Source organism: Neolamprologus multifasciatus, chromosome 1 (assembly GCF_963576455.1).
Source record: "Neolamprologus multifasciatus chromosome 1, fNeoMul1.2, whole genome shotgun sequence".
Lineage (NCBI taxonomy): Eukaryota > Metazoa > Chordata > Actinopteri > Cichliformes > Cichlidae > Neolamprologus > Neolamprologus multifasciatus.
In genome coordinates this window covers 16,560,938-16,583,501 of record NC_140439.1, presented here as the reverse complement: position 1 = coordinate 16,583,501, position 22,564 = coordinate 16,560,938, and the positions used below count along the sequence as shown (strand labels likewise).

The following is a 22,564-nucleotide window of genomic DNA, read 5'->3' as shown; positions in this document are numbered from 1 at the left end:
AGATCCTGAGTGTGTGAGAACAGAAGAATCAGCTTTATTTCAATTTTGAGGGATGAAATTTATATCTGAGTTTGATGGTTCTGTTGTCTTTGTGATTACAGGAGCTGCCCTTAGATTCAGACCTCAGCCCCATCGAGTGACAGCAGACAGATCATCCAACATGTTCACATGTTAACTGCAAAATGAACTGATGAAAACAGTACAAAGGTTAGAGTACCACATGCTGTAGTGAAGGCTGCAGCTTTATTGATAAAGTTAAAGTAAAAAAAAAAAAACCCAAAAGGATTAGTCACTCATGTAACCGTGTCACTATATATCAGCATTAACAGGACCTCAGTTTGTATCTCAGACTTGCACACCTTCCATTTTAAACACTTGATGTACTCAGCTGCATGAGGAGGATATGAGAGTTTGTCTAACACAATTAAATAAAACCTGATGAAGGTCAAAGGTCATCACTTGTATGTTGAACTACAAACTCATCATCTGGAATTCTTTCACAGTTTTTTGCAGATAGTGTGTTATTTACCATAAAGTGATTCAGAGTTATTCATACCAGAGTAACCAGAGAGGATTATATAACTTTCTACAGGACTGAATATCATATCTTTATATAAAAGTCTGGAGCCTTTGGGGAGTATCCGAGTATTTATAACATTACACAAAGCAAAGGTCTCATCACAGTGTTCATGAAATGCTGGGTTTATCCATCTCCTGGGGTGGGCCTACAGAGGAGTGCTGAAGATTTCCCTGTGAGGGAGCTGCTGGTGAAGATCATGAGTCCTGCTTGATCAATGCGATGAGCTGCAGTGTTCCTGGTGTTTCTTAAATGATGCCTTTTTGAGTGGGTCAACAGAACTTCTGGCACAGGACAGCTGTGATGAAAGAAAGGGAAGAAGTTTCTCCAAACCTCTGGACCCAGGAAACCCAGCTTGGTCCCGATGGTCTCCCTCACTAGTTTCTCTCCACGGTGAATGTAGCTGTTGATATAATATGGACTCTATTATTAAATGAAAAGAACAAATTAGACTACACTACTAAGACGTTCTGCTGATGTTTTTAAAGTTTCCATGTTACCAGGATGTAGAGGGCTCTGAAGATTTAAACAGTTTTAGATCCATTACACTCAGTCTTATGTTAAAATCTCAAAGGACAGCATTATATTTTGATATTAACAGTAACTCTGGGCCTCTGTAGAGTGTGCAGATGATCTCATCGCTGTCTAAAAATGGATAAAAAAAAAAAACAAGTGCTGAATCCTTCAATAACACAGACTATTAGAGTAGCAGGTGTGTAGCATCGCTAACTAGCTAGCAACAAGCCTCCAACACAGTGCGTATGGTAGCGGCTAATCTAGCAAACAAATTAACAGCAGCGTGATTTTAGAACTATAAGATGATAAACTGTCTTTTTTTTATAACAGTGACATGGTTGTATTTACCTTAATTAAACGAGTCGTCAGTCTTGGGTGTGTGGGCGGGAGCGTTACACAGTCGCTCCACCTCAAGTCGCTACTCCAAATTTGCAAGATGGCAGCCTCCATCTGAGACTGAGACCTGACATTTTTTTCATCTGAGACTGAGACCTAACATTTTTTCGTCTGAGACTGATTGTTGCGGCTCCTCCAACCTATGGCCGCGGCAGGCTAAACATGAGGACACAGATGACGCGCAACCCTGAACACAAGATACACTTCTGTACCATTTGCTCCTTTTATTCCACATGCAACTGTCCAATATACAAATCAGTGCCTGGGATTAACTATTAGACAAATGCACAAACTGCACAAACAAATAACTGCAACTCACCAATAACTGCACTAACTACTATGCCAAATTACAACTTGGACCATGGCATCAAATTAGTGCCCAAATATACAAAAACCATCAAGTTCCAGTCAAAATAAATCAAAATAATTCGAGCTGCGGTCAACAGAAAGTTCTGCCTCATGCTCACCCTACCTTTCTGCTCATCAACATCAGGTGCTGTGAACAGGTGAGTGCAACCACATTTATCATCTACCACACCCATGAGACACGCCCCCACACCCGTGCACCAATACAGTGAGTCCGTTTAAACCAACCCACTTAATCAAAAAAGGAACAACTCATATGGCTCCTACACTGATACCTGACAACTCCTGATACCTGACGATGTCCTAAAATGTACACCGTAGCAGTGACGCTAATCAGAAGGACCGTCCAATTTCCCCAGCCGTTTACTTCCGGCCTACCCGACCTTCTGAGGACCCAGCCCACGTAGATCGCGAAGGCTGGGTCCTCAGGAGGATGCAGCCCATGAATTTGGACACGATCATAGTTTCTTTCCACTGTGTTCCTGTTAGAGATGGACCGATCCGATATTACGTATCGGTATCGGTCCGATACTGACCTAAATTACCGGAGCGGATATCGCAGAGAAATAAAAAATGTAATCCGATCCATTAAATATCAAAAAAGCACCTCAGAAAACTTGCAACATGGCGTAACTCAGCTCATAACCTTAGCACTCGGAGCAGTGTGCTTACGTGATAGAGCGGCTGTGTGTATTTGGAGCCTTGCTACCACACTCAGAGGAAGTTATCCCAGAGAGAAGTTAAGCAAGTGTGTAAGTTCATCTCTGAATGTTTGTAAAGCATTCCCACGTTAAGCTTATATGGAGCGACTGCCTCTTCTCTCTCCCTCCCTCTTCTGCTGCTGCTTCAATCATGAAACTGCTTAATGATCAGCTGATGGGCTTTTCTGTCACGACTCCCGTTTCTCTTGTTTGTTTTTGGCCCACTTTGCACCAGAAAGAGGAAACCATCGACTGAATAACAGCAGCACATTTAACCTTGATAAGCTGGCAGATCGTTTTCAAACCCACTGCCGTCTTTCACTACTCAGGTTAAACATATATAAGTCACTTAGATAACTTAAAATGTTATTGTTTGGATTTTTTTTTAGTATTTTATTTGTTCCTGAGTAAATCGGTTTGGCTGAGATTAAAGTTATAGTTTTTACACAGCTGAATAAACGTCAAGCAGACAACTGATTATCAGAAGTGTGAGATGCTCGAGAATATACTCCGGTGTCCCGTTATATTTTAGATAGCAAGGAGTTTATTAAACTTCATCGAAACAATCTGCAAATTTCATTAAAATTTAATAAACTATCATCTTGTCTTTATTTTTAGTTAGCACATACCTTAAACACTTCAAGCTGTAAACTAATGATAGTTATATAAGAGCAGATGCATGCTGGTGCAATAAGCTGTACGTTTTACAAAATTCCAGAATCTCAGGTGAAACATCACAAAATTTTGACAACCACCAAGCATTTAAAACAGTAAATGAGAGCAGGTACACGGAATCTGCACAGAGACGTAAACACAAAGCGCTGACCCGCGGATCAGAATCAGCCTTTCTCACCCGACGGCACGGACACGGTCGGGGCTGAAAGCCGACAGCTCGCTGATTCTGCGCTTTGTGTTCACGCCCTTTTTGTGCTGATTCTAAAGCTGTTACTTTGATCTCTCTCCAAACAATATTGACCAAACCAGCAGCAAAAGAAGATCCAAACTAAGCTTCACATAAACATCGTCATGAATTTCCTCTTACTTTTGCTGTTTTGCTTCCACCACAATAAAATCACACTTCATGCACATCTCTCTCTCTCTTTCTCAGTGTACTTCAAGAACAGTTTCCCGTCTATCCCTGAAATCTGTTTTCTTCATTATTCGCTTGCTTGTTACGCACAAGACTACCGTTGTTTACAGTGCTGTCGGCCAATGTTTTTTTTTTCCTTTTACTTACAAAAAGAAAACCTAATTTCTGCCGTTCAATAGGCTTCTGAACAAATTTAAATTTTTTAAAATTATACAAAATGCAAAACACTTAGCCGTGTCTCTAATAAAACCGCTGTAACTTTAGAGGTAACGTTCATAAGTTGATTAATGGTTTTTTTTTTCGTTTTTGATGTACTGCAGAATATTTTTATAAAATCCCAGGCCAGGAAAATCACCTTCATGTTTTTCTGTGTTTTACCTTCAGCTACGTTGACACAAAGGCATGTGCTGTGATGCTTACACCTTTGATAAAGTCTGGAAAGTGTCAGCTTCCTTTTTATAGATACAAAAATATGTAAATGTACTGATCTGAATTATAATATTTCTGACTGTCTGAGGCAAAATTTCCCAGATTCAAATCGAATTGAATCGAATCGAATCGTGGATCGTATCGATTCAGGACCTTGTGAATCAGAATCGAATCAATTCTAGAAATCAGTGACGATACCCGGCCCTAACGAGAACGCTAGTACGCATATTGAGAAAGGGGCCCTTTCTCAATTCTAAGTACGCGAGTACGTACTCACGTTCTCGGCAACACCGGACTTGCCGAGACCGCACGGGAGTACGGACTTGCTGAGAACGCGAGCACGGACTCACGATTTGTACAATTGGAACACCAGCGTACTTGATGATGATGTCACACGTCCGGAGTTTTTACTGCTGCTTTAGTGGACACTCAATACAATAGACAGCTGCTGGGGTTTGTTTAACCTGAGTAGCGAAAAGACTGCGGGGGGGTTTAAAACGATGTGCCAGGAGTCCGCTGTTCTCGCCGGCTCTAACTCCTCGACCTCGCTGTCTGCTATGGAGCTGGCGGGCCACAGACGTCTCCGAAAACGTCGGAGCGCGTTTGGAAATATATGATATCTTGATAAATCGAGCAGATATTTGAAGTTTACACAGCTACATTCTCGCTTGAAAATAACTTAAAAGTTTATTTTGTGACCCAGAAAGAGTAATATTTAAACATTTTAGCCCCACTCGTCTGCCATTGCCGCGTTTGAGTTTTGGACGAAATGCATTCTGGGATATTTAGCTGTACCAAATCCACACAAGTCACCACCGATGCATGCTCGATAAAACGGGCGGAGCGAGAACACATCCGGGACTTTTTTGCGTTCTCGGCTTGATGCGTACTTTGAATTGGAACAGTACTTGGTCTCCGACTGATGACGTATCACGAGTACACGAGAACGCAAGTACGCACAAGTACGCATATTGAGACAGGGCCAGGGCCCCAGTCTACATGCGGTGTCTCATTGAATAAAGCCCCACTACAACAGTGACATGTGGAACTTTAATATTACAAAAAAAATTAAAAATTCACATAATAATAATGAACTATATACAATGCATTTTTGAGAATGTTCACTGTGACTCACTCAGTACATTATATCTCAGCTACAGAAGCACAGACCCTATTTACTAACAGCTTACATTAGATCCTTCTGTCAGGTTGCACTGGCCAAGCAGAGTCTTAAATAAGAAAGGAGGGTATGAGCACCGCTGGACTGCACCCAGGACCAAACCGAAGTTGCTGGCTGCAATTCTCCTCTTGTGATATACTGAACTTTTATAAACAAAGACAAATTAAGAGACACAGTTAACTAAAATTTCTTGCTTAACACCTAACAGACTTAATTTCAAGGCACTTTCTTACTTCAATGCATTCTTCATTTGCCCAACTGTTGCTTCCTTGACCTGTTTCTCCTCTTCCTTAGACACAGCCAGTGATGCCAGTAAATAATTAGCCTTGTCTTCTGCTTGGGCAAATCGCAGGTTCCTTAGCACTCCATCAAATGTCTTTGTTGGTAGATTTAAAGCAAAAGGATTTTAAAGGTTTTAATGGGACCAAGCAAACTTGACCACAGAGTAGACAAAGTCGGGTGTAGAGTACACAAAATACATATAAAATTAAAGTGGGGACAGTGGAGGCAAACACTATGATCTGTAGTTTACAGGAGTTTACATAAATGTATAATTTATACCATGTGTTAAAGTAAATATCAAATTCCCTGAGGGCCTTCTGGACTCAAAATGTAAAACGCTGAAGTTTTGAGAGAGGTGCCACTGCCCATTCTTTGTCCTCCTGGGTGACAGGTCTTTTGATTCCAGCTGAAATAAAATAAAACAAAAAATACTTTTAATAAGTAGTAATTTTAAGATCAGATACTATCGAGCATTTATATAGGACTCTTCACTTAAAGAACATTTTAAATTTTTTGACATACACTACATGTGTGTCTCAATGCTTTAAGTAAAATTAAGAGAATAATTAGAACAAAGAGTGAATTTTAAATAAATAACTGACCTTGTGTTGTTGATGGTGTCATGTCAGACACTCTCTTGGCAGTAATTTCTTCTGCTTTGGATAATTTCACGCTCTTCTATACACATTTCACATCAGTGCGATACACATTCTTCTCCACCCAAATCAACAATGCAGCCATATGATGGCACTTATCTTTGCCAATCGGAGCTGAACCTCACTGACTGACCCTCAACATGCACGTACATTGAAAGAAAGTTAATGCTTACCCTAAACATTCTAACAAACACTTGCAGTGCTGCTGTGTGTACTGGCAACACTGTAGCTAGTCACCCGGCAGATAGATAATCTCAACTAGGCTAACATAACTAACTCTCCAAAAAACTCTGTTATGGAGATTTTCAATTTTGTTTACTACCTCCTCGGTAGGTCCTTATAAATATGTTTATTTTCCATGTGTAGTAGTGTTTTGTTGTTTTCTCTGCTTTCCCCCGTCTCTGTGTGTGTGGTTATTTGTGTTTATGCTTCCGGATGTTTTGGATCTAATACAATTATTTAAATATGTTTTGGAGTCTGATTCACGTTCACATTTTTCCTCTCTTTTCTTTTATACATAAAGAATGAACTCGTAAGCTGTACAGACAAGAATACTCGTGATTGAATTTGAATTGAATTGAAATTTTTATTTCAGTTATTTCACAACAACAACAACAACAGATTATAATTGCCCCAGTTGTTCAACACATGCAGTGTGACGGAGTGGATGACATCTACTTTGTGATCCTGAGACACAAAAAAAACCAAGATGGGTTAGTCGGACAAAAGTTTTTTAACTCTTGAAAGGATGGTAAATTTAGGAATACTGTGATTACTATGAGGGAGGATATACAGATAGCAGCGGGTGCTAATCTTGAAGTACTCTGGATTGAAAAGTCTATTTAATAATAATATATAATAAACCGGCATTATCTGAGTAATTTTCAGGGAATATATTATGAGCTTCATATGATTTTTATACCTCACTCATGAACAGGGTGGAAAAGTCCATTTTCAGCCCTCCAATACTGAAAATCAATCCTGGTGGATGAAGAGAAACACAGAATAAGAAGAGAAGCTTAATCCAGAAGAAAAGCACGTAGTACTACCACAAGGCCAGCAGGAGGACCAAAAGGCCCAATGCCTTGATGGCTCTAAAGAGACCTCTGCTGCTGTCACTACTGTAGTCAACAAAATCATCAGTGTTGTAGTCCACAGTGTCACGGTCGTCAGTGTTGTATTCAACTGTGTCTTGGTCATTATTGTCAGGGACTGGACGGGGCCGTCGCCTTTTGAAAATTCTGCACAGAAAAAACAAAATCATGTAAGAAAAAATGTACATGGAAGAACAAATGGATTATGATTACAAAACATGCATCTATGTCAGTGGATGACAGCAAAGAACATGTAGACCAATACTAACCTGTGTAAAGTCTCCTTGTAGGAGATTAAGGGCTCTCCTTGGCTGCCGTAATAGCCGTTAGGACACTCGAGCCAAACATTAGCAGGCATCATTCTAGCTTATAATCAACAGCGGATCTGGGTCGGATGATCTGGGAAACGACCGGATTCAAATCAAGTTCCAGACTCGCTGTGCAAGTGGACTCTGATCCGGACCCGGTTCGCGGATCTGTTAAAGAGCCTGCAATGTCTTCTTTATTTTGGTAAAACACATTAGTCCTTCTACGCCAACTAAAATATCTTTATTGTTATATTTGTTGCCATTTCTGCTATCCTCTTGCAGGGCTCTACAGTGCAACCAATTTGGTCGCAAATACGACCAAATTTTTCACTGGTGCGACTAAAAAAAATATTTGGTTGCACCGGTGCTACCAACTGTTTGGGTAACAAAAAAAACAAAAAAAATTATGCAACTCTCTGTGTGGTCAACAACAGACACACATTATGCCCCTGTCGTGGACTAAACCAATCAGAGATAGTCAGGGGCGGGACCTCTCTGTTCAGCCGTGGTCCAGTTGAAAGTGCAGGTGGATAGAGGGAGGTGAGTAGCTTTAAATATAACTGTGTTTTGTCAGAAACACAAGATTCTCAGATTAAAGCTCACAAAACTATTTCAACAACCACCAAACAGCAAATGAGAGCAGGTACACGGATTCCACACAAAGACGTAAACACAGAGCGGACCCGACGCATCAGAATCAGCTTTGTTTTTCTGGCTTTCTCACCCGACGGCCCGTAGACGGACACGCTGTTGGAGCTCACCGATTCTGATGCGTCGGGTCCGCTCTGTGTTTACGTCTTTTTGTGCTGATTCTGAGCTGCAGGTTTTGTCTCTCTCCAACCAAAATTTGCCGAGCCAGCAGCAAAAGAAGCAGCAAACTACGCTTTACATTTGATAAACATCGTCATGAATTCCCTCTGACTTTTGCTGTTTTGCTTCCACCACGATAAAAATCACACCTAATGCACAGCTTTCTCTCTCTCTGTACTTCAAGAACAGTTCCCCATCTCAAATCTCTGTTTTCTGCATTATTCATTCACTTATTGCCCACCAGTCTACCGTTGTTTACAGCGCTGTCTTTTTCTTTTTTCACTTAAACGACCTCGGACAAGAAAGCCTAATTTCTGCTGTTCAATACTGAAGAGATTTAAACTTTTTAAAATTATGCAAAATTGCAGAATATTGCAGAATATTTTTAAGGTTATCTGCTATAAAAAGCCAGGCCAGAAAAATCTCCTTGTTTTTCTGTGCTTTATTCTCAGTTACTTTCACACAAAAGGCATCTGCTGTGATGTTCACAATTCTGATGAAGTTGCACATGTATCAGTACTTATAAATGATCAGAATTATAATATTCCTTTTTTTTTTTTTTTTTTTTTTTGGTGTCCCGTTTGGATCTTTAGCCATCAGAATTGTTGTCTTAAGGCCAAGAAAGATGCCAAGCGGATTTATTTTACCAAGTGGATCATCATGGCCTTGCCATATTGGTCCATTTGATTGACCTTTATTATAATTATGTATTTATTTTATTTTCGGTTGCTACAAACGGGACAGACATGACTGGGGGATAGGACAGGGAGAAAGAATGAAAGAAAGAGAGGGAGAGAAAGAAAACCAGAGGGGAGAAGAGACGGTGAGAAAGGGGGGAAGAAAGAAAGAAAAACAAACAAAATGGGTCTGTGAACACCCATGTGTACACCTGTGCACACCTGTGTCGATCAGCATGCTTGTATTCCAAAGGTTTCTCCATGTAACGATCTGCTAGGGAGTGTGGGGAGCCATAGCCCCGTCCCCCAGGGCATGAAGCAGGTATGGAGGAGATCCAGGCCCCAGATATCCAGAGGCCCCAGAGTACGAGGACCCGAGGAGGACCACCAAAAGGGGGGGGAACCGTGCCACCCTCCTGAGAAGAGCTGAGTAGAGCCCCAAACGAGAGGTCCCCCAGCAGCTACGGAGCAGAGGCCAGAGGGGGTTGCAGTGGCGTGTCCGCGGGCTCTGCCGGCAGCCAGCTGTGCCAGAGAGGACCGAGCTTCAGGCCCAGAGGCCTGAGGGCACCCCAACCCCCCGAAAGGGGCCCAGCCGGGCCACAGGCGCCAGGCCCCGCCAATCGGCCACCAGGAGTGAGCCGGTACATACATGAGTGCCCAGCCCCAGTCGACAAGGACCACCAACACAACAACGTCTGAGGGCATCAGCCACCGGCAGGGAGTGTGGTGAGGGGAGATAGGCCTCCGTACTTTGGAGGGCCTGAGATGTACCCAGAGAGGTTGAGTCTAAGACCCAACCTGACATATATACACAGACGAACAGGCGCACGCAGACACAAACGTGCATTCCCACCCCCATATACACAACCAAATGCTCGGCACTCACCCAACGTGTAGACAGACGCAAATAGACACTGCACAAACAATCACACTCCCCAAACATACTCTATATCCCAGGTCCAGGTACCCCCGCCCCCAGAGGGGCAAGCCGCACCTAGACCCAGGAGATGTTACCCTTCTTTCTGGGGTGGAGGCAAGCAGACCACCTCCTTATCTGCAGTAGCAGGGAGGCCCCGCATCCCAGACCCCAATCTGACGGCCAGCACCCCCTCCCAGCCCCCCAGCCCTGACGGCTAACAGAACCGGGGTGAGTGAAGACCCCATTATAATATTATTATAATTTTTCTGACTGTCTGAGGCTAAATTGAATCGAATCGGGACTTTGAGAACCGGAATCAAATGGATTATAGAAATCAGTGATGATACCCAGCCCTAGTGAGCAGCCTAGGCCTGACAGAAGTGGATGTAGCTGTGGGTAATAAGAAAAGATGAAAAGAACTATTGATAACTTTTTTGTTAAGTTAAGGCCTGATCCGTCTGAAATTCATAGCCAGTGCTCCGACACGGTGCCAGCAGTCTTTGAATGCTGAAAAAGCACAGTGTATCCAGAAAACACATTATATGCTGCAATAAATGCACTACCTAAGTGTCCCCTCTCCCCACTGCCTTTCAGCAGCATGCAACAGCAAACAGGTCGTCAGCGGAGGCCGAGATGATGATTAAGTTTACCATTTTCTACAATATTGACAAAGCACTTTAAGCACAAGATTGTTAGTTAATAATTTAGAAATGAATATTGTCTGTATGGACTGCAACTTCCCCCCCAAAAAACGTGCACATGTAAAACTGCGGTTTTAAGCAATGCAGTTGAAAAATTTGAGTGCACCTAACTTTTGTGCCGGTGCGCCCCATGGAGAAAAGTTAGTCTAGAGCCCTTCTCTCGGCCAGATCACTCTTAAAAACACTTTTTAATGTCAATGACACTTTTGAACCGGATGAATATAAGATATGTAACTTTGGCAAAAGGTGATTGCAGCTTCTGCCTTGTGACAGGAATGATGTTTGCTGATTCAGTAAAAAGGACTAGATGTTACAGTCCCTGATAATGCATTGATTTAAATGGAGAGACTCTTCAGGGAGGGCTGTTATGAGGAAAGGTAGCCCAGAAACTTTCCCAGCAGCACACATCGTTGTGTGCCTCAACTTTCGGTCTTTTACCTAGGCTTATCTGTCATTTTTTCTTCCTTGGTTAGGTTTAGGGATTAGAGATCTGATCTAGGTTATCATATTAAAATTTGGGACACATCGTCAGTAGTGGACCTTGGATTCATCGGGTGTTTCGGCCATTTTCAGCCTCCGCGAGGCTCCTGCCTACAATAGCCGTAATGCTCCGACAATCCATCAAGCGGTGCGGGTTCATAGCTTAGCAAAGTCCTACTGAAACATTTGACAGATTTTCGAGCACCGTGTACCACATAAAATTGTATCGAGGTCAGTGAACACAACCAGAATTCATACATAAGGCACACGGGATTATAAGGGGCACCGTCGATTTTCAGAAAAATCAAAGGATTGATTTTAAGTGTGCCGTATTTTCCAAAAAACACGGTAATAACGACGGCCTGCTAGCATGCTCTACCAAAAATAGTGCTTAAAAATAGTGTATCTGACGGACGAAAGCTAAACCAGTTCCACACCACTGAAGTTGCAGCATTTTTACGAACCAACCAATGAAAATCATTTCCAAAAGGCTGTTAAGTAACCAGTATGCTGAAAGTTATGCCTCAGTGATAAATGTAACGATGAACAGAATCAACCATCTGAGATTTCCCTCATCCCTGGATGATTGATGCACATGCTCTTTCATGTTCCCTTCTCAGGCTGCATCTGGATTTGTTTGACATCTGACAAAAACAAACCAGAATTATGACTCATTAGTTTTGTGATTTAGAATATTAAATAGTAAACTTTTGAACAAGTGTGCCCTCTAGTGGGCACTTTGGCTGAAGCTGTGTTGTGATGTATAAAAGTCAGATAAACCTGTAAATACCTTTAATTATCTGATACTGATTTTCAGTCAGTTGTTAACCAATAATGTAATTAATAATCAAAATTACTTTGTATAAGAAACAGTGAGTCCAGTGTAATTCATCTTTACCATTTGTAATCTCTTCTAAGAATGAGGCCTTGATGAAAATGATTACCTTCACATCATCTATGACAAAACAACAATGGCATCATCCCTGTGTCTGCTTCACTGTAACAAAAACAGCAAGTAGGAAAGACTGAAGCCACTATCTTATGTATGCCACCTCACACAGATTTCTGTGGTTAGGAAGTTGTGTATTTAATCATCTGTAAATGTGTGGTAAGATTAGTGATCGCATCCAAGCATCCGGTTATTTACTACATCAGAGTGCAAAGATTCACTGCTGTTAAGTCACTTCTGTAGTTGGCGTTGATGTCAAACATCTGCATGTGTTGTTGTTTTGATTCAGAAGTCTGGGCCTCTGTTTCTCTCCTCATTGATTTTTGAAGTAATGCATTTTCTGCCTGCATGTTTTTGCATAACATGGATTTTTTTTTTTTAAAAAACTTCAAAAACAATTCATGTTTAATTTCATTTAAGTTTTTTTTATTTAAAAAAAAGTTACAAAAACACACCTGCTGTCCTTTTTTCAGGTAGAGTGCTCTGTTGTGGCAGACTGAATGAAGCAATTACTACTGTGAGTCACACTGTTAGTAATAGTTGTGACCATTTTTGTTCTTCCTTCCTGTTGTATTAGATTTAAACGTTGGTGTAAACAACTTTAACAACAGCTTCAAAAACATCTGTGTCACTGACATGTTATAACAAGGACTTTATTTTCTTTCAAACAGTGAACAATTAACACTGATCATGTCTTGTTTACAGTTTAATTGGTGGATCTGTGGGTGACATTTATTGTCACCTAGTTCATATTTGAAGAAACCCATAACTGCACTCTGTTTAAAAGCTGATTTCTATGTCATGTGAACTAGTCACATGAACTCCTGTTAACTTCATTTGTTGATGCTGAACTGCAGACGCATACTTTGACTCATATTGATACACTTTATTGGTATTCTTTCCACTATTGTTGAGCGGCTTTACATAATATTCTTTGCACTACTGTACATGTATGTGTGTCTTTACTTGTATAAAGTTGTGTGTGACCCTAGTTTGTCCTTGTGCTCATGTTGGTTGTGTCTTTTCTCCTTCTCACCTTCTCTCAAGCTTACTTCTGCACCCTGATGCTCCTCAATCAGCTCTAATGGATCTTCTGGGTGAATGAGGCAAGTTGTGTAAAGCACTTTAAGTGTTTTTAGTAGAAGAGCACATGAAAGTTTACACAGCTGTGAGGTTGAGCTCTCCAACCACTTCCTAGAGAATATGACGGATACCATTAAAAAAGAATTTTCAGTGCCATGATTCGACTGTTACTGAGCCCCAAAAACAGAGCCAGATGGTGGGATTCGTATTTTCAGTATTTGTTTTCAAAGTGCTGCTGGGAAGAGGGGGAGCTGGGTGGGCAGAAACTATGAGCTATATCAGGTATCATATAAGATAGTACTCGTAGGTGAGAAGATGGAGAATGGCTGCTTGGATAACTGTTCTGCTTTGCCTTACTTGGCATGCACTGGGTGATGATGGCAAGGGTGGTTATCAGTGGGCTGGCCGGGTTTCAAACCAAGTGTGTGGCAGGGTCGTAGAGGGGGAGGAGCTGAGTCTTCAGTGATTTGGGGGCTTTTTGGAGAGGCATGGCGTAGCTCATGAGTGTCCAACTCCAGGCCTTGAGGGCCGGTGTCCTGCAGGTTTGAGATGTGTCCCTGATCCAGCACAGCTGATTTAAATGGCTAAATGACCTCCTCAACATGTCTTGAAGTTTTCCAGAGGCCTGGTAATGAACTAATCATTTCGTTCAGGTGTCTTGACCCAGGTTGAGATCTAAAACCTGCAGTACACCGGCCCTCGAGGCCTGGAGTTGGACACCCCTGGCGTAGCTGCAAGCAGAATGGCAAAAACCTGCTGATAACTGGAAATTCCTCGAGACGGGAGAGGTAAGATTTCCAGATGAGTTATATAGTCGCAGATGTGTAGTTCCAGTGATTCTTGAGATAAGGGACAAAACATGTCCGGCAGATAAAACCCAATTTTGTGGTTAAAAATATGCATACAAGTGTTACCCCAACTGCCTAACAGACAAACCAAGGCAATGTTTATACAACAAAACTATGATTTTGCCTTTTTTATAAATATATATTTATTTTAAATGGTACAATACATTACCAGTACCTTAAAAATCCATTGTCTAGAAGCAGGTGTGATAATATCAAAATACAGAAAAAAAATTAAAAGTAATGTAAAATTAAACATCATGGCTCTCGTCACTAAGTATTTAAGTCAATACCTTATATAATATCAAAATATGCAATTGAAAATTTATTTTTAAATATTTTTAAGTGATTAAAATAGTGTCCAGAGTTTTTGTCAACACCGTCAGATTTTTTCAAAAGTACAAAAAAATCAGGAATTATTGTGGGTAGCTTACACTCTGAGGACCCCTTTACCACTTCCTGTTTGATACACATGCCATGAGGTCACTGCTGTGATTATTTGTTTGTTTTTATTTCATTTATTGCACACCTTTCTGATAAAACTCTGTGTCACAACCATAGTGCGTCAACACCAAAGTCGATGTAATCCAAGATTTTATTTTTTTTATTTTTTTTTGTAAAAACAGCCTCATTTAGGTAGATTGTAGAGGCCATAAGCAAATGATGAAAAACAAGATGGCTTCTATCAGAAAAACATGTGTTATGAGAGAAAGTAGGGTATTTTGTCAACACCATCAGATGTCAACACCATCAGGATTTTTGTCTGACGGTGTTGACCCTTTTTCTAATAGTGTTGACAAATGTCACAAAAGTGTTCTATTCACCATTTATATTAAGTTATTTTTTACTAATATTTCAGTCATATTACCTCTTGTGTATTTTACTGATATTTCTGCTTCACAGATGTGTCAAATATTATCAAATTTGCCTTATCTTGAATCTCATTGTTTATGTATACATTATTAATCCTGTAGGAAAATGCTTAGTCCTCTGCATTTAACCCATTCACTCAGTGATGCAGTGGGCAGCTACCAATCCAGGATAGCCTCTGTTCGTTGGATTTGAACGCCCAACCTTTCGATCATGTGGCATCTACTGAGCTAGCTGTGCCCCGAGAGCTGTTCTTTAAGTGATGATGTATGAATCCCGCTTCCAGGCCCAAACTACTCTGTGTTTATTAAGCCTGTTGTGCTGTTAAAATGTTTTAATGCTTTTTATCTTGTTCTATTACATCTGAACAAGCTCCTAAAAGCAGCTAGTGATCACTGTCAGCCTAACCATCAGGAACCCTCACGTTAACTTTTATCAAGTGGAAAAAAGTTAGCATTCATCCTCCAGCTTCACTGTGTTTATATTATGCTAACACAGCTGTGTCGCTAGCGATCACATAGCACATCACTATATACCAGCTAGCCCAACTTCAGTAACCTGACAATAGTCACTGCTGTTTAGTTTTGTCTCCATTTATGTTGGAAGTGGTAGCAAAGCTGGTATATCATGTTCAGGTGGAAACAAGCAATCTAACTTCTAACTCTGTTAAATTTCATATATTCTGTTTTCATGGATGCCTGGATGTTACACCTGGTGGAGCCACACACTGATCATTTTATTAAATAAATGATTACCAGCAAAGCTGGTATATCATGTTCAGGTGGAAACAAGCAATCTAATTTCTAACTCTGTTAAATTTCATATATTCTGTTTTCATGGATGCCTGGATGTTACACCTGGTGGAGCCACACACTGATCATTTTATTAAAGATGAAAGAATTTAGACAATTTGTAACTCTCAGTGATGCCGCAGAGTTCCTTTGACTTTGGGATCTGCAGCGGGGTTTGGACCTGGAAATGGCTAATGACATCAAACTTAATGGCTGGATAGCATTTCTATTGCTTAATGCATAATTGTGTTGTGAATATTCATCCTTAATCTGTGAAAAAGCACAAGGTTCAGAAAAATTATTGTAATTACAAAATTGTACATTTCAGACTAGAATAGCAAAGGGGAACCTGTCAGTAGAGGAACAAAAGAGAAGAAACAGGGATGATCAAAAAAGAAAGAGAGAAAAAATTAACAGCCAGCCTGAGTTGAAGAAAGAGTTTCTCATAAAGGAAAGCGAAAGATGGAGAAATAGAGTGAAAGAGGGAAAAATAAAGAACACCAGTGATCTGAAAGGAAGAGAAAAAAGTCAGAAGGGAAGGTTTTGGAAACAAGCACAGAGAATCAAAAGGAGAGAAAGTCCAGCAGGGTCTAAACACACAACCACAGAGAACTTTAGGAATCAAGGAGTAGTAGGCAGCTACTTGCTGTGTAAATGTAGAACTTGACATGTGCAAAAGCAGAATTGTTATGATGTGTCTTGTGATATTACAAAGGTTGCTAATGTTTAATGGTCATTTTGAAAGAAATAATATCTTGTTTTCTACTAGTGTGCCACCACTGTCAGATTTGTGTCACCACCGTCAGCACCTTGTCAACTCCATAATATGGAGTTTTTGTTTATTTTTCTCTTTTGGAGAACCATATAGTTTCCTCCCTCATGATCTTCCAATAAAAATATGTAATTTTCTCAATAAATGTGTAATTTGCATGCTGCTTAATATGACTGTTTCTTATACAGATTAAATACAAGCTTCTGAAAATATGTATGACTGTAACTCTAATAATAAAAAGCCAAAACAATCTTACTTTTAAATGTGGTATAATTACTTTGAAAACATATGTGCATAAACAATAAAATAGAGAAGCTGCTAGTATTCAAAATAGCTGAAACAACTTAATTTAAAATATATATTTTTGCATTTCTTTGTGTCTGACGGTGTTGACAAAAACCTTGCACTTCTCCAGCAAAAACATAAATTATTAAAAAATGTTACACCTGGGAGATTGTACCAAACCATGGTGAGACAGCCAAAACTTTGTGTTACAATTATATGTAAATATGTTTTTGAAAAATCAAAAAATATATTTTAGAAAATTAAAACCTGTTTTGTCCCTAATCTCAGGAATCACTGAGTTCTACAGAGAAGATGATATACAAAAGTTACTAAAGAGTAAACGCAGAGAAACGAGGACAAGAGACAGAGCCCATTTACTACCATGGCAGAAATACAAACTGGTGGAGATCTAGCACCACAGCTCCTAAATGCACAGCCTCTTGATTTCACACTACCTGCAGATGTGAGTGGATGAGCTCAAGGAAGCAACTCCACACAGAGGTGGAGACCAGAACAAAGCTGCCTCAGACCGTCCGATCTGGCCCAGTCCCTGACTTTCACTCATTTAGAATTTATACATATCATGACTCAAAAGTCATGACAACTTACAGGAGGTGACACCATTAGTGAAGAAAAAGGAAAAGAAGCTTTGTTTTGAAATTAACAGAACTAAATAAAATGAGTGTAGAAGCTTGTTTCTGTTATCAATAAGTCCAAATTTGGGGTTATCAAATAAAAAATTTCCAGTAAAATCTGCTAATTGATGAAGTTAAAAAACAAGATGCAATATGCTTAATGGTCTATCTCAGGGGTCAGCAAGCTTGAACACCCAAAGAGCCCTTTGGACTGGGAGCCACAAATACTTTTTGACATCTAAAATGAAGATAACAGTCTATATATTGTTTTTTTACCTTTATGCTTTGTGTGAACAACTAAGGTGTGTTGCTTATGAAATCCATGAACTGCTATAGAGAAAATTACATTTTCTCTATATTTCTCTATCATGACATAATTAAAATTGTAATTTTATTTAAATAAAATAAAAATTTTATTTAAAATTTTTTTTTATTTTATTTATGTAATTAACACATTTTGAACTCTTAAAGAAATATAACAAAAGGAAAGAACCCAGCTGAACTAAAATGATCCATGTAGCAAACAAAAACTGTTGTGAGTCGCCACCCTTATATCGCCTTTGGGCTTTTGGAGCCTTGACCTGACTTTTACAAAAATAATTGGAAAAACAGCACTATGCTGCTAAAAATTGAAAAACAGATATTTGTAAAATTGTACCTAAATATGTATTTTACCTGGTTAATGTGTGTGGCGGGGCATGGTCTGCAGCGCCGCTGCAGGGGAGGCGGACGCACCTGAGCGGCACCCGCAATCACGCCTCACCGCCTTAACGTCTGTGCTATCTGTGCTGTTGTGTTGTTGTTGGTGTATGTCGGGCTGTGAGCTGAAAAGCTACAGCCAGCTGTACAGCAACTTTGTGTGAAAAGTAGTCAATAAAGAGATGCTGAAAAGCTTTTTCATGGAAACATCGTCGAGTCTGCCGTGGTATGTTTACAATGGGACTTCTGCTCCTCAACCTCTGCGCACAGCGTCTGCAACTCGGGGCTGTACGAAGTCACTTTCATCTTTACACAGGACTGTAAGCTGTCATCTGTGAGGCGCGAGCGGTGTTTGTTTTTAACATAGTTCACGGTGGAGAACAGCTGCTGACATAATGTGGATCCGAAGATCCATAATTGGCCTACCTGGGGTCGAAAGTCTCGATAAATGCACGGCGTTTCGGCGGGTACACCGGCTTGTGCGAGTGTGACGCTTATTTTGAGCGATCAAAAAATAATAGAATATAATTTTATGTTTGTATTTCAATATCACAATAATCTTCCAATTTAGAACTACAAGTTTAAAAATTAACTAACATAAATAAAATACACTTCAGCTAATTACTTTAAAAAAAATTATTTTCCCAAGCCACACGGAGCCGCACTAAAAGGACTAAAGAGCCGCAGGTTGCCGACCCCTGGTCTATCTGGTGTCCCAACTACAAACACATGGTTAAACCTGAAGTTACCTCACTAAACCTCAAAGCCTGCATCACAGTGAAGGCTTCTCATATCACAGCACATGCAACATGGACTTTACTTTCTTTACTTTTGGGAGTTTAAATGTTCATTTTCAAAATTGAAATCCTCTGGCCATAGTGTTATCACGCTTGTTTAATATACTCTGACAATTAAGAATACCAAAAGACATGAAAAATATTTTCTTAAAATTTTATTCTTGTTGTTTTAAAAATATCTAAATTTCCAGTGGAGACAATTTAGAGAGTTTTTATGTTTTACAAGAAATTTAATTCAGTCCAAATGAGTTCCAATTGAGGGCCAATTCACAATAACACAGTGCTTAACAAAGTTAGTCGAACATCACCTAATGTAAGAATTACAGGTTTAAGAAATTTGGGGTGTTCTTATATCTATGACAGGTGATGTAATAAATTTGTTAAGCACTGTATATGTAGAGTAAAAACCCTACAATATAAGAGAAGAAAAACCCCAACAATCAGATGATCCCCTTTGAGCAAGCACTTGGCAACAGTGGAGAGGAAAAACTCCCTTTTAACAGGAAGAAACCTCTGGCAGAGCCAGGCTCAGGGAGGGGCAAGCCCTCTGCCACGGCTGGTTGGGGGTGAGGTGAATCAGACTGCAAACATCTTAATCAGACATGTCTTACCTGGTGGGATGGACGTTCGCTGGAAAAAAAACATGGGTTAAATTGACAATTTTTTTCAAATACAATTATTTAAATATGTGTTGCAGTCTGATTCACTTTCACATTTTTCCTCTCTTTTCTTTTATAGATGGAGTTCATGGGAAGCTAGTTATGCCAGCTTTCCATGAACTCGGAACTTGTACAAACAGGAATACTCACGATTGCCCCAGTTGTTCAACACATGCAGCGTAATGGAGCGGATGACGTCTATTTTGTCGTCCTGAGAGACAAAACAAAAACAAGATGGGTTAGTTTCATAATAGTTTTCTTGACTCTTGAAAGGATGGTAAATTTAGGAATACTGTGATTATTATGAGGAAGGATATACAGATAGCAAGGGGAGCTAACCTCTAAGTACTCCGGATAGAAAAGTCTATGTGCATGTGTCTAATGGCACAGTGTACTCACGGGTATCCTGAATGTTTGGAATGGATCTCCATTTTCATCATAGACGAATGTTCCCAGGTGGACACCACTGTCGTCTAATGCTCTCTTTCCCTGAAAAGACAGAAATAAATACAGATAAAGTTGTTCTCTATATACACATATGTAAAATGCAACAGTTAAACAGTGGTGCAGTGGAAATCTGTGACTTACAAACACTGAAAACATCCTGGGAGCACTGGAGACCTTTCCAGATGGTGACACCATCTTAGAAATGTGACCCAGTGTCACATGACTGATGGCGATGCTGTGTGGCAGCTTAATTGTTAAATGTCCCTGGGAGCCCGCAAAACTCCAACACACTCCTGGGACCATGGGTGCTCGACCCTACAGAGAAAAAGAAACAAAAACAGAGTTCAGTTTGGACCGCTAGTGCTTGACTATTAAATCATGCAGATGTGTGAGATAGTATCTTGTTTTTTTGTGAAAGTAGATTATACCTGAATAACGACTCTTGGGCTTACACAGGGTGGTTTTGCGGGTATCAATGTAAGCCCCCACAGCTTCAATCCAGTCTTTTCTGAAAGGTAGGATGCTGAAGACTGTTCTTTAACAATCTTTGCTCCTGTAGACACAGGAGTGAGAAAGGAATCGCAAAACAACAACAAAGAAATTCTTACGTGAATTCTGATCCGATTTCATGTCTTACCCAGTTCCTCCAGAGCAAAGTTGGGCATCCTGTCCCCAACTGGAAGAAGGAAGTCAATTCTTTTTCCTAAGTCCATTAACTCCCTTTGCAGCTCTTGTACCTTCCTTTCCACCTGTTTATGTCCATTCATTAAGTAATGCAATTGAGAAGAACCATTCATGTTATAATATATATATAATAATAAACTGTTATTATCTGATTAATCTTCAGGGAATATATTATGAGCCTCATATGTTTTTCATACCTCACTCATGAACGGGGTGGAAAAGTCCATTTTCTGCCCTCCAATACTGAAAATCAATCCTGGTGGATGAAGAGAAACACAGAATAAGACGAGAAGCTTAATCCAGAAGAAAAGCACATAGTACTAGAAAGACTGTAATTGTTTGTGGAAGGAGATCATTTACCAAAACACAAGGCCAGCATGAGGACCAAAAGTCCCAATGCCTTGATGGCTCTAAAATGACCTCTGCTGCTGCCACTGCTGTAGTCAACAAAATCATTGTTATTGTAGTCCACAGTGTCACAGTCCACAGTGTTGTATTCAACTGTGTCTCTGTCAATATTGTCAGGGACTGGACGGGGACGGGGCCGTCGCCTTTTGAAAACTCTGCACAGAAAAAACAAAATCATGTAAGAAAAAATGTACATGGAAGAACAAATGGATTATGATTACAAAACATGCATCTATGTCAGTGGATGACAACAAAGAACATGTAGACCAGCACTAACCTGTATAAAGTCTCCTTGTAGGAGATTAACGGCTCTCCTTGGCTGCCGTAATAGCCGTTAGACTGAAGTCTTTGGCTTCTTCTCAACATGGCTGTAAAATGAAAGGGAAACATGGGGTTAAGTGAGTCTCTAACATATGCTTATCAGACTTCATAACTATGATTTGAGCATGTTTCCTGTACAAATCAGTGTAGATTGTCTTATATAGAAACTTCACGCTTGTTTTGTTTTTAATGAACAGAATAATATTTGAATCACACCCATTTATGAAATCCGCTCTTAATAAAGAACTTTATTTTGCCAGTGTCTTCAAAAACATAGCGTCATATTGTTATGATTCATATCATAGCAACAGATCACAACATTTTCTTGCTTTTCTTGCAGAAAATCTCTTTCAAATGTCAGTTTGTTTGTTCACAATGTAGTTTTTAAAATTCAGAAAAAGAGGAAATCACCACAGCGGTAAAGACTCAAAGCAACTAAATGAATTTGGCCCAAAATCCTGTCAAAAGGTTTTAAGAATTAAAAACTCTTTGTTTTTATAGTTAATATACAAAAGGAAATCAATATTTATCAGACAAGCTGCGTCTAACAGGTAAGCAGTAAAATCACCTTTACAGTAGAATGCACTAAAAAGTGCTTTTCTGACATAATCAACTGGATATCATTTTTAAAATGTTCAGATTTGAAACACATATATTAAATGTAAGATGTGAAGATAAAACATGTCGATTTTTAGTCTAAAGATTGCACTTACCTTCACTTAAAACGAAAGTTGAAGAAACTAAATCACTAAGTGTGCTTTTAAATTTGGACGTTTAGCGCCTCTCACTGAACTCATCTGAACCAGACAATTTAGGTGCAGAAGAAAAATTTCAAACCGCAGCTTTTTCAGTGACGTTACAAACAGATACATGCGCAAATCGAATATGACGCACGCGCGTTCCATAAGAGCAGCACTTCGTGTGCGCACGCGCAAAGGTGTGAGTGTAGTTCAGTTTTTTTTCTTAATGAAATTTGCTCTTAATTAAATACCTTTTCTTCTCAGTCCCTTTATAAACACCGCATCATATTGTCCAAATTCATGTAGCACAACACATGCGCTCACGAGCCCATGTGCAAAGGTGTGTTGCAGTGAATGAAGAAAACTTTTCCATATTCACTGTCACTAATTTGTTTGA

General features: G+C 39.9%; 1 protein-coding gene across 4 annotated transcripts; it reads right to left on the bottom strand.

Annotated features, from left to right (window-relative positions):
* Positions 1-2,964: 2,964 nt before the first annotated feature.
* LOC146525540 (SUN domain-containing protein 3-like) lies at positions 2,965-22,212 on the bottom strand. 4 transcript variants are annotated; one of them, XM_085159172.1, is made up of 9 exons: positions 22,141-22,212; positions 21,384-21,474; positions 21,059-21,261; positions 20,896-20,954; positions 20,652-20,763; positions 20,443-20,567; positions 20,156-20,329; positions 19,967-20,056; positions 18,910-19,778 (listed from the first exon to the last, which is right to left on the bottom strand). In XM_085159172.1, exons 2-9 carry the CDS (start codon positions 21,470-21,472, stop codon positions 19,668-19,670), a joined length of 963 nt encoding a protein of 320 aa, XP_085015298.1. In that variant the 5' UTR covers positions 21,473-21,474; positions 22,141-22,212; the 3' UTR covers positions 18,910-19,667. The 4 variants fall into 4 exon arrangements, with proteins under 4 accessions (XP_085015289.1, XP_085015298.1, XP_085015306.1 ...); XM_085159163.1 differs by lacking the exons at positions 18,910-19,778; positions 22,141-22,212 and adding an exon at positions 2,965-6,880 and having other exon boundaries at positions 21,384-21,546; XM_085159180.1 differs by lacking the exon at positions 22,141-22,212 and having other exon boundaries at positions 20,652-20,787; positions 21,384-21,546.
* Between the last annotated feature and the right edge of the window lie 352 nt (positions 22,213-22,564).